This window comes from Centruroides vittatus, unplaced genomic scaffold, assembly GCF_030686945.1.
Source record: "Centruroides vittatus isolate TY-2023 unplaced genomic scaffold, ASM3068694v2 contig_351, whole genome shotgun sequence".
Taxonomy (NCBI): Eukaryota; Metazoa; Arthropoda; class Arachnida; order Scorpiones; family Buthidae; genus Centruroides; species Centruroides vittatus.
This window is the reverse complement of record NW_027122174.1, coordinates 1,090,125-1,102,245: the sequence shown is the minus strand read 5'-3', so window position 1 is coordinate 1,102,245 and position 12,121 is coordinate 1,090,125. Positions and strand designations below refer to the sequence as shown.

The 12,121-nt window shown below is 32.6% G+C and overlaps 1 protein-coding gene across 2 annotated transcripts in view; it reads right to left on the bottom strand.

Moving 5' to 3' along the window:
* LOC136974592 (rab GTPase-activating protein 1-like) overlaps nucleotides 1-12,121 on the bottom strand; it is a 134,626-nt gene that overhangs the window by 50,838 nt on the left and 71,667 nt on the right. For both annotated transcript variants that reach the window (XM_067269514.1, XM_067269515.1), the window contains one exon: nucleotides 2,651-2,776. In XM_067269514.1, the coding sequence (XP_067125615.1) occupies nucleotides 2,651-2,776 (126 nt within the window). The remainder of the gene's footprint in view (nucleotides 1-2,650; nucleotides 2,777-12,121) is intronic.

The window sequence follows — 12,121 nt, the reverse complement described above, 5'->3', positions numbered from 1 at the left end:
TTTAATAATGTCATTATTTTTTACGATTGTCGATATATCGTTCTCGGAATACGGTATGACACAGTTAAATCTCGAACACCCATGCCACCTTCATATTTCTCAACAATCTCTTTTTTCAGTTCCATTGTGATTCTAGTCATTTTTTTAGTTCTCTGTTGCTTTTCATTTGCCTTTTTGCAATTCATGATTAATAAAAATAATAAAGTTTTACTTACAGATTAAAATCAGAAGAAATTTAACAAAGTTATAGACCGTGGCACCGCGAATGTCTAGTCTAGTCTAGTACACCGATAGTGCTACTTGTTCATAGATGGTGCGTATAATTGAATTAAGTCGTATACCGAGCAAAATTTGTTTTGTCCAAACAGGACGTATTCTAAAGCAGACATATACCGAGGTACCACTGTATACTATAAAGCCCTAACAATTTTATTACAATATTTTTGAATTGGGTAAGTTATGCAAGGAATAAGGTAGCATGACAAAAACTCTTAAAATAAGTGCATAACATCTTAAGTCCTGATTACTAGGGTAATAGTGCCATCATATTAATAAATATGCACAAAGTTACAGTAAATTTAAATTTGGGATTTTCCAATTTTCTACTAAACAAGAAAAATTCAGGAGTTATTTAATATGGTTGATAAAATCATTAGAATGACAGTTTTCAAGAAATTTTATTTTTTAGAGTAAACTTTTTAATAACAAAAACAATAACATAATTTAAAGGAGGAAAATTAGAACATCTTTAGCCACTGAAGTGAACAACTAACAATCAAATGACTCAAGACAATTCCAAGTTTAATAAGGATGCAGACGATCAATTATCAATAAAGGTTAATACTGTTTTTTCTAAAGAAGGTCGTTAAATACAACCAAAAACATTAGTATTTATAAACACAGCTGCAAATTTACAAGATGTTCTGAGTATGTTGCATTGATAAAGGTTAATGTTTAATACTAAGAAAAATTAAATTCTTTGTAGTTTAGACTTTGCATTTATTAAAACGTTTTAATAAATGCAAATTAATTGCTGATGGAAGATTGTGATGCTCTTCCATCAGTGATAAGTTGTCCTTTGTGACCTCAATCTCTTTCTCCATATCTTGTGGTTGCTAGTCTGGGATACAAGCTGATGGTAGGTCCTAAATTATGAAGCATCCCTGATTAATTCTATTCAATCTCATCCCCTCTATTCTTGCACAGAGGGCTCTATTAGTTAGCCTTTCTGGATTCATTTGTTCCTCTTGTCTAAACCAATGTAGTTATTTCTTGAGTATTCTTTTAGTGATCAATTTGTTGAAGTTCAATCCTCTCTCATTTAGTTCAGTCCATTTGGTTCTGTTTATACATCTGATTGCATTTGAGATGAAATGCCTATTTCTCTTTTCTTCCTGTTCAGAATCCAAACTTCCAAGGTATAAGTTAGGGTGGAAAAATAATCAAGCTACAGAGTTTGATTTTAACTTCTTTTGAAAGCCTTCTATTATTCTATATTTTATTCAGTCTGTTAAATGATGACCAAACAATTGCTGACTGTGATTAATCATTTCTATGTTACTTAAATTGTCAGTGATGAGGGCCCCCAGTGATTAAATTTATTTACTAGTTCAATAGGTTTTCCTTCTAAATGTACAGTACATTTAAAGTTTCCCTGTTTCTAGATATCACCATTACTTTTGTTTTATCAAGTGACAAAAGAATGTATGCTGATTAGTTTTACCAATGATGTTTCCATTTTACTTTTTAAATTTGCAATCAAACCTAAATCATCTGCATACTTAAGGTGTGTTAAAATATATCCGTTTAAATTAATACCATCCAAATTAATCAGTGCCTTATTTGCTATTTCTTCAAGGTATATGTTGAGGGGTGAGAGCAGGCAGCCTTGTGTTACCCCTCTCTTCATTGTTATCTTGTCTGTGACAAGACTATTGTATTTTACTATTCTGTTAGTGTTATTTAAATGATTTACCAGAAAGCACAGAATCTTGTCATTTATAGGTTTTTGTCTCAATCTCCAGTAACTTTTCTATGTTGAGTCAAATGCCTGTTTAAAGTCTAAAAAGTAGATATAATTTATGATTATATTTCCAGTGAAGCTCTGTTAGGCTGAATAGAGTAAATATTTGGTCAAAACTATTAAAACTTACTGATGATTAAATTATCATGTCTTAACAAATTTTTGAATATCATATTTCTGCACAAATACGAGACAAAAACCTAAAATTTAAATTGACACAGCAGTATAGTGCCAAAACAAGGTGGTGCACTTAAGAGCATGCTCTTATATGTGAAAATTGCTTATTTGCATTTTTGACACACATTCTGCTTCACATGTAAGAGCATGCTCTTAAGTGCACCACCTTGTTTTGGCTTACAAGAGCGCTATACTGTTGTTTCAACTTAAATTAAATGTAAATGTACTGATACAGTAAATATTCAGTCATCTATGGCCTCCATTATTAAAAATGCTTACAATACTATAAATTTGTCATATATTAATGCAAGCACAGTCTCATAATTGAGATTTCTGTAATTTATAAAGAATATTAATAAAAACTAGGCACAATAAAATATAAATTCAAAGGTTTTAATAAAAGCTAGAATCAAACTTTTAATACTGCATAATTTGATGTTAATAATGTACCTCCATCAATCTTTCTAACTGATAAAATTTCAAATGTAATTCAGCAAAGCTATCTCTAAATAAATCACGCAAGTGATAGTCAAACATAATCTTCATTGTTACATTAAAAGCTTGTTCTTCTGGCATCTGAAATAAAAATTGAAAAAAATAAAATACACACTCATTTATAAAAAAACTATGTCCTATATGAAACAGAAAAAAATCAGAAATAAATTATTAATTGTTAATTATAAATCTACTTAGAATTAAAGTTTAAATCTGTATTGTTTATCCAGTTTTTTCATGTTAATCATTTAGCCCACAACACCAACATACAATTGTTTAAACTGTGATAAATTATTAGGTATCATGAATAGCTAATATTTGGACAGTTTTCTATTTTCAGGTAGTCAGTTTATCATGACATGGTTGACAAGTATTTTGATTATTTTTTAGACAATACAGAAATATCAGTTTCATGGGAAGTTTCATTAATGTATTTTATGGCATATAATACTTGAGTTTTGGGGCCTAGTTTTTGAACATAAGTCATCTGTCTCTTATATGTTAAATGTCTAATGAATTCCCCAAATTGTATGTATGATCTATTATGATTAACAGTATAGAAAAAATTTTTTTTTCTGTAACTAAGAAGCTTCTACATATCCACATCGAACATTTTAACTGTAAATTTTAATTGTAAATAACTTCTTTTAAACTCCTCTTTTACATGTTTTTTTTTTTTATTACTTTCCTGGCTATCAAGAGACAGAATTGAAATCATATCAAATTTGACCTTCAGTTTTTGTAAATCTCCACATTTTGAGACTCCTGAACTCAAAAAAGTCAAAAATCAGCAAAAAAAAAAAAAAAAAACTACGTGTGTGTATATGTTTTTTATTGGTGTGTATTTTGTTTAATATCTCAAGATGAAGTAAAGATTAAGAAATAAAATTTGGCAGGGTAGCTTGTGTAAAGGGGCATTAATGCTATTAAAATTTGGTAATGAAAAGTCGAGAGGGAAAGGCAATAGAGGGTGGACATGTGTCATATTTTGCATGGGGTTGGATGTAATGAAAATTTTACTTGTTAGCATTTACAGATCTTAATTTTGACGGTAGAGATGAGTTTTATAAAGTCCACTATATATTTATTATTATAAAATAGCAAAGTTTTTATAACAATATCTCATAACAGATGGCATTACATATAATTTTATTTATGATTAATAATTAAAAAGTGATTTTTAAAATAAAATCTCATAAAAGCCAGGAAAGTTATGTAACTCGTTGCTAGTGTGAGATACGCAGAGAGCCAGGGGTTAATCCCTTCTGACCACTTACACCGCATGGGTTGTTGAAACCCAACCTCTGAGTCAAGATGGCTAAAACTTAATAGGAGGGCAAATTGTCGAGTGGGGAGTGCATTGGGTAAGCTGATAGGTGTCTGTTTATCAAATAAGACAGGTTGACAAGTATTAACATAACAAAAGTTTATTCTATAATTAAATCTAGGATATAGAGATCTATATGCGGTTAATACTGTTACATATACTTCCGTCGAGTGGAGTGACAGAAGGTTCTATTTAGCTTGCGAGACATGTGCTTGCCCTATTGTCCTAGTTCTGACACTTTGCTCATGGAGAGAGAGTTGACAATCAGCTACTTACACCTCAATATTCGTTATTCGAGGATATGATGTTGCTCTATCGGAGGTCGATGACCGACGAGTCACTGGCAAATCTTTGTGTCCAAGACTTGTATGAGTGGGGGATGTCCGTTTTTGGAGGTCCACTGAAGGTGGCCATTTGTCGTCGTATTCCTGGGCACTAATTAATTTCTTCTAGGTAACACTACCTTTCTTCTGACTGTATATGGGCCGAACACTCCTTCCAACATTGTATGGGACAAATGCCCAGAATTTCGGCATCTCCACCTTTTATGCTATTGGCCTGGGAAAATGATCACATGATTGACTGTTGACTGAGTTGAAGGTTAATTCCCAGGTGCGAGCACAAGTCTCTTCTGATGACTGCGATAACATTTAATTGCAGAAGTCCCTCTTTCACAATCAGATGTTTCCTTTTGATGCCTTGCTGTAACAATTTTCCTCCGTTTGTTTATAGAGAACATCAGTCAACCCTTCCCGTTGCAATCGTTTTTTCTCACACTCACTTTAAGGTATTTAGTTACAAATTCGTAAATTAGCGCAAAATTACCTCATTCTAAAATCTCAGGGTTGCGCTTGGGCTCACACTAGATTTTTTTTTATTAGAAAAAAAAATTTGAATACACACTTTAACTAAAATACAATAAAAGAATTTTGGGACTAATTGCTAAAAGCATAGGATGACTTAATTACACTAAATATTCAGTGCTGAAATGGGGATACGCTTTATATGCTGTAAAATACAGTAATTAAAAATTGTAGTTTTCTTAAGGTGTTGAAAATCAAAACTCTATGAAAAATGTCTGAATCTTCTTTAATGAACTATTTCTTTGTTTAATAAACTTCTGGAAAGACAAAAACAAGCTTTTAGCTGTCACAGTGGTCATCTTCACATTAGAAAAATACAGCATGATTCTTTATTAAAATTCATTCAAAAGAAAGAATCAAATTTAAAAAAGTATAGCATTTTTAACATTAATGCTTTGTTTCCAGGCTCTTGTGACTGATAACATTACTTTGGTAATGCCACATATTTTGTCACTTATCAAGATAAAATCAAGTCAGTCAAACTTTCTTTTATCTTTTCCTTCCAAATTGAAATCTTTGAAGCTGTTGAATAGTGTTGCCTAAAAATAAAAAAAGTTAGGTTATCACAATATCATACTCCAATTGGTGTAATAAAATTGAAAAGAAGAAATTTTTTCAATTTTTTGGGTCAAAAAATTTTGTATTAAATGGATTTCAGACAGGAAGTGACATCACATTTCTTTTTCTGGACTATTTTCTGATAAACCAAGTTTAAGATAAGCAATTGTCACAGAGAAATTGATCATTATTTTTAGATGTAAAATATTAAATTGTAAGTTTCCAGAATGTTCCATTGCCCATTAGGCCTGGAAGGACAATAAACCCAATGGGGGAACAAGAGGGGTATATAAGGACTAAGGGTTGAGAGAAGTGCTATTGTGGGAAGCAGAAGAAGGCGACCAGTGACGACAGGACTGTGCAAAGGAAGAGTTATGAAGTCAATGGACTGGATTCCAACTGACAAGATGGCGAGGAGAAGACAGCAATTATACGAAATGAGTCTTTAAGGAACCTCTCCTGTTTTAGCGTTTTACTCTTCCCGTAATTTGATTGTACACTGACAGTTGTATTCTTTTGTGAAAATTTTTGCTGATTAGAATAATACATAATTGTAACAGAAATCTAGAAAACTAATATTTGAATAGCCTCTGAATAGTGTGTATATCGGATTTTATGTTGAGAAAATAAAAACTTGCATCTCTATCTACACATTTTATATCATGTTTATAAAAAATGATAAGTAATAATAGCTTTTGTGTAAAATACAAAAAAAAGGAGGGGTTTGTAAAACTTGTTTATAGTTCCAGTATATTCTGCAATTCATTAAAATATTTTGTTTTTCTCTATGACTGATAATTTAGGCTCAAAACTTAGAAATGTCTATGGCATGAATTAATATAATACTCCAAACACCAAAAGAAAATAGTGAGTGATTCTTAGATACCATTTCTGCTATTAAAATTAACAATAGATTGTTTTTATTTCAATACTAGCTGGAGTACTCTGCTTTGCTCAGGGAGCTGATGAGATTGTGTAAGAGTTGGAATAAAAGGATAAACTTTAAAATATAAGAGGTAGAATATGTTTTCAATAAAGTTTTTTTAACTATTTACAATACTTGTTTATAAACAACTTTCATTTTGTTATCCGGGGTATATATGTACAAATTTTTCGAATTTCCTACTCGAGAGCAAGCGATGTATAGTTGACCGTGAGAAATGGAGTCTTTGAGGTTGCAATGTTTTAAAGTGTGTCCTTGCGATTTGTTAATTGTAAAATTATAGGCTAATTTGATTGGAAATTGCAGTCTTTTAAATCGGAATGGCAGTTCGGTAGAGATCAGTGGTATTCTGGGGATAAATACTGTGTGTCCTTTGTCCTTTCCAGTCATAAGTTCGGCTTCGATGATGTTATTCGATAGCTGTTTGACGATCATCCTTGTTCCATTACATAGTTTTGGTGAGTTCAGATTTCTGAGTAGTATGATCAGAGATCCAATTTTCAGTCGAAGGCAGTGTAATGGCATTCCTGGTACTCACAAACAGTTTAGAGATTCTGTAGGGAAGTTGACACTTTCTTCAACGTTTACCATCGTGTCGATCGATTCGTATATTCTCTCCTCACCGGGAATTTTCTTTTGAATATTAAAGTTGATATCGTCGACAATATTATTTTTAGTTGCCAAAATTGCCCTTTGAAATAGTCATTCCGGATTGGTATAGTTGTGAATAATGTTTGGATAAATTTGGTCGATGAGTTCGTTTTCAGTAGTGGCTATGTTGCAAAAATCACTGTTGAGTTCAACGAGGCCGGTCGTCTGGTCAGTGGGATATGTGCCTTCGCCTATTTGTAAAAGTTTTTGAGCAAAATGTGCTGTTGTTTCATCTTTCGAGAGTTCAACTCTCATATTTTTTGTTAGTCGCTGTATTTGTATGTGTGGCCAGAGATATGATTTTTTTAAAGCATGCATTGATCTCATTTGCTGGTGTTGAATTGGGGATAACTGGAAGTGTTTGTCGAAAATCTCCTGAGAGTATGAGTAGAGCTCCTCCCATCACTTCAGAGTTTCCTCGCAAGTCTTGTCATGTTCTGTCCATGGTTTCGAGTGATTTATGTGCCATTGTGCATTCGTCCCAGAAGATAATTTTGGCTTGTTTTAGAAGTTCACCCCGTCCAGATTCTCGAGATTTTACATACCGGGAATTGTTCTTTGGCTATATTCAACGGTAGTTATAGGGCTGAATGGGCAGTTCGTCCTCCTTCCATAAGTGTGGCTGCAATGCCGGATGATGCCAGTGCAAGTGCTATGTGTTGTTTAGCATGTATTTCTGCCAGCAATAGATTTATTAGAAACATTTTCCTGGTGCGTCCAAGTAAATAATTCTGCCAGTGTTGTTGATACGGTCCACAATAACATTGTAAATTTTTTTCTGATTGTCATTGAGGAGTAGTTTGTTGATGTTGTAGCTTTTTTCCTTTGTAGTTTCGAAGTTTAGCACACTGAAAGCATCTTTTCGTGGTGCTGGCATCCCAAGTTGTACTAAGATCTGGTTTTTTTATTGCTAAACCTTCTAGGTGAATGAGTGTTTCATTGAAAATGTTGTTGTTGAATTTGATGGCCAGTTCTGGATGAGCTTGTTGGATTTGGTACAGTATGTCATCACTCTTACTCTCTTTGAAGGAGTCCCATAGCTGTTTTGGATTCAATGGGTTACATTGTTAGAATTATGGTGAATAAGTCTCTGATTTGTTCAACTGAGGCTGTGATTGAGGCTTCCTGTAGTGTTAATTTCCAGTGGTTGTCATTTTCCAGTAGTCCTAAGTGTTGGGAAGCATGCCAATGCTTAGGAATACTGGAAAACTGGTCAGTGGGAAATTTCTAGAGGGTGAAACTTCCAGCCCTTATATCTTCAACAGCATGCCCTTCAGGTAAAAATGGGAACCTTCTTCATGGATGGGGGATAGAGGGCTACCACACCATATAACTCCCTTGATTGTACCGGGACTCGTTTTTGAGTTTAAGCGGCATGCACATTGTACACTTACTTCACTTACTTTGATTGATTATAGTACCCTTATTTTGTAAAATTAACAATTTTTTGGCTTTTTAAGCTCCAATGGCACTAAGAGATCCTTTTTTCCACATATTGTGGGTTTCACCAGGTGGTTAAGGATGAGGTCTGACATGAGACAGACTGCATACAAAAAATTCCTTGATGCCTGGTGCTATGGCTATCAAATAACTGAACTACCAATTAAAAACCGTGCAATTATAAATGTCTGTAATAACACACAAACTGAATTAATGTGTAATTGCTGTAATAAAATAATAATCTGTTAATAAACCATTATTTTATTTTTCTATGAATAGAGTAAACTGAAATTTATTATCCAAAATGGTATCCAAGAATCATCACTATTAAAATTAGCAGTAGATTGTCTTTATCATCAATGTGAAAAATCAAACAGAATATGAAACTCTTGTTTCATTAGCTGTTAGAACACATTTCAAGGTTACAAAATAAAAATAAAAAGAAAGAAAAAAGCTGACTATGAAGTGCTGTAAAGAATTTTTCAATTACTTGAAGTATATTGACACTATTTTATTTATTATCTATAAAATATTGCTTCAAACCTTAAAATAGCTAAAACTTTAGGTTTGTTGATATTCCAAATTATATTTAGCATTTATTATATACAAAGTTTTAGGATATACAGTACACTCTCCCACACTGATCAAATCAAAAGTAATCAAAAATTTTTGAAAATATCATACACTACTCCAAATCTTACCTTTCTGTACTGCAGTAAGTACATTTATAAGATTTTTTTATTAAAACAGCTTGATGTTTGTACATGAGTTCAATATATAAACCACTGCTGACATGATAATGATGAAACATTGGTGTGATAGAGCAGATTGTCAGCAAATTGAAAACAACAAAGCAAACAAGTTTACCACAATATTTTCAAAAATAAGCATCAAAGTCAAAATGAACATGTTTTATGCACATATGTTACAGTCTTGTTTAAAAATTATCACTCTCCCTTATCCAGATCATTCCCACCCATATTAGTTTGGATATGGGAGAGTCTACTGTATTACTAGTGAATAAACTTGATCATTCTGAATTAATATATTTTCTTACATGCAGGATGAGTCAAAAGTATTGAAGATGTATTAAGGAAGCTGTGTATGGGGCATTTTGGAAGCTGTGTATGGGGCATTTTTGTTGATCTTAAATGATTTTCAGGATCACTTATATGTTGTAACTTTTTAATGAGTAGAGGTAACATAAAAATGACAAAGTTAGTGTGCCATTTAATTAATCTAAAACCTTTAAATTTACGAGGAATAAAAGGTTCCATCTGATTCTCCATACATGATATATTAATGTAGTTGCATAGAAAGTCTTCAGTATTTTTGGAACGAAAAGGACGCAAGGGACTTTTGACTCACCTTGTATATGCAGTAGAACTTGGGTAATCTGAAGGTGAAGAGACTGCAAAAAAATTCTATTCCAAACTTTGAAGTAAACAAGTTGGAATATCGGCATTAAAATAATGTAAATAAAATGTAATACATTACAGTAATGTTACATAAAGTATTTTTGTCAATTTCTTTTTAACCTTTATATTAGCAGATTGGGCATTTATCAGCTCATGAATTTCACAGAATTTATCTATTACAGCATTTCCTAGAAGGATATGCAGACTGATTGAAGTTCTAATTCACATATTTTCTATTAGATGACCCTAGTTATAGATTAGACAACTCAAATGTTATAGAATTTTTTGGTTCTATAGACAGCTATGATGATTACAATGTAGAAAGTGATTCCTACTTTAGTGAAGAGGATATGCCAGGTGCCAAATCTGCAACCGTTTAAGCCTTATCTAGTGAAAAAGAGGAATATTAGAACATCTCCCTCTTCTGTTCCAGTTTCAGAAATTAGTCAATTCCAAACACAGGCCTTTTCCTGATTCTCTTTCTAAAGTATATTTCAAACTATTTTTTTTTTTTACAGAATTTGTTCTGACACTCATGGCAGTAGATCACATCCAGTAGGTAGTTACACTTCCAAGTTCTTTAAAAAAAAGTGAAAAAAGTTCATAGTATCAGCAATTAAAGGATTCCCGGCATGTATTCTGAATATAGGCCTCATCAGAAAGGCAACAATAGCATTCTACAGGAGGAATGTTTGAAGAATTTTGTCCATTTGCTGCATTTTCATCTTGTGAATAATGAATGAATACTAGGCCCAACAAAACCACACCATGATCAATGTACAAAATACAAACTGGACTGAGATACATAATGATATCTAATCAACGGATTAGTATTGATGAAAGCCTGGTAGGCACAAAATGCAGAATCAATCTTATGCAGTATTTATCCAACAAGCATCATCACCATTGGATATAGAATCATACAACATCCGAAACTTTATCTTCCTAATATCTGACTCTTTTGCATGTAAAAATCCCAAATAGTACTTGGGTAATAAAGAAAACATCCAAAAAGTAGACTGGGCAGACACGAAAAACAGAAAATATCAAGAAGCTTTTCCACTATAGGAAATATAATGGAAAAGCTGCTTGATATGGTGGGTACCTAAAGGTTACCATGTTTTTGTTAATAATTTTGTCTCAAAAAAATCCTGTAATTCTTGGACAGAGAAATAACTGGAGAGGAGGATGTGCAAGGAAGACATGTGTTTCCTTTGGGAATTACCAAAATTGTAATTTTGCACAAGTTGGTGTCTGTGACGTGTTAATGTCACCTATAATGTTGTACTGATAAAGGCAGACAGTCTGATATCTGAAAAAGGTAGCGTTCAACATCCATAGCCAGGATGATGTTGCAAAGTTGGATCCCTGAGAACCATAAGGAGTGAAGAATCTCTCTAAGAAAGAGGATATAGCATAAAAGAAAGAAGACAGGGTCAGAACAGTCTCCATTAATTGTAATAGAGCTGACTGCAAAAAATATGTACAGGTAACCCCCGTATAACACGGGAGTTATGTTCCAAAAAATTGCCATGTTATGTGAATCCGTGTTATATGAAACAAAACTAATAAAAAAGAGGGATTAGGTTCCAAAAATTAAAAAAACATTATCTTAATTATGAAAATATAACAGCAATATCCTCATTAAGATTTTCTTAAGTGATACATATTAATATAAATTAAACAATGTTTTCTTCATCATCACTAAGCACTTATTAACTGAGGGCGTTTTCTTTTTGGCAAGATATCTTTATCCTCTGAGCATTTTTCTGAATTATCTTCAGATCCATGCTCTACCTTTTGCAAAAAAAATATGTTATTTTAGATTACTTGCTTTTAGTTAAAAGATCTTTATAAATTTCCTTATATGGTGCTAAGCACTTATGAAGTTCTCTTTTAAACTTTGTGCTCCTTTCATTTGAAGGATCTTCATTTAAGAAATATGACTAACTATTCGGCTAAGCATAGGCCTTTCTTTATGCTTTGTAGAGTAAACTTTTTAATGTCTTCACCAGTGCTATCATTTTCTGAGTTATCACAGATTCCAGATATCATTTCTACCAAATCTGCTTCATCAATTTCTTCTTCCACCAGTAATTCTTGGATACCTTGTGCAGTCATATCATCAAACCTTCCCCTCCTAGAGACTTAGCAATTTCTATTACCTCATCCATTCTGTTTTCTGCTGTCTCGATCAAATTTTTACTTTCAATTCACTCCGGCCAT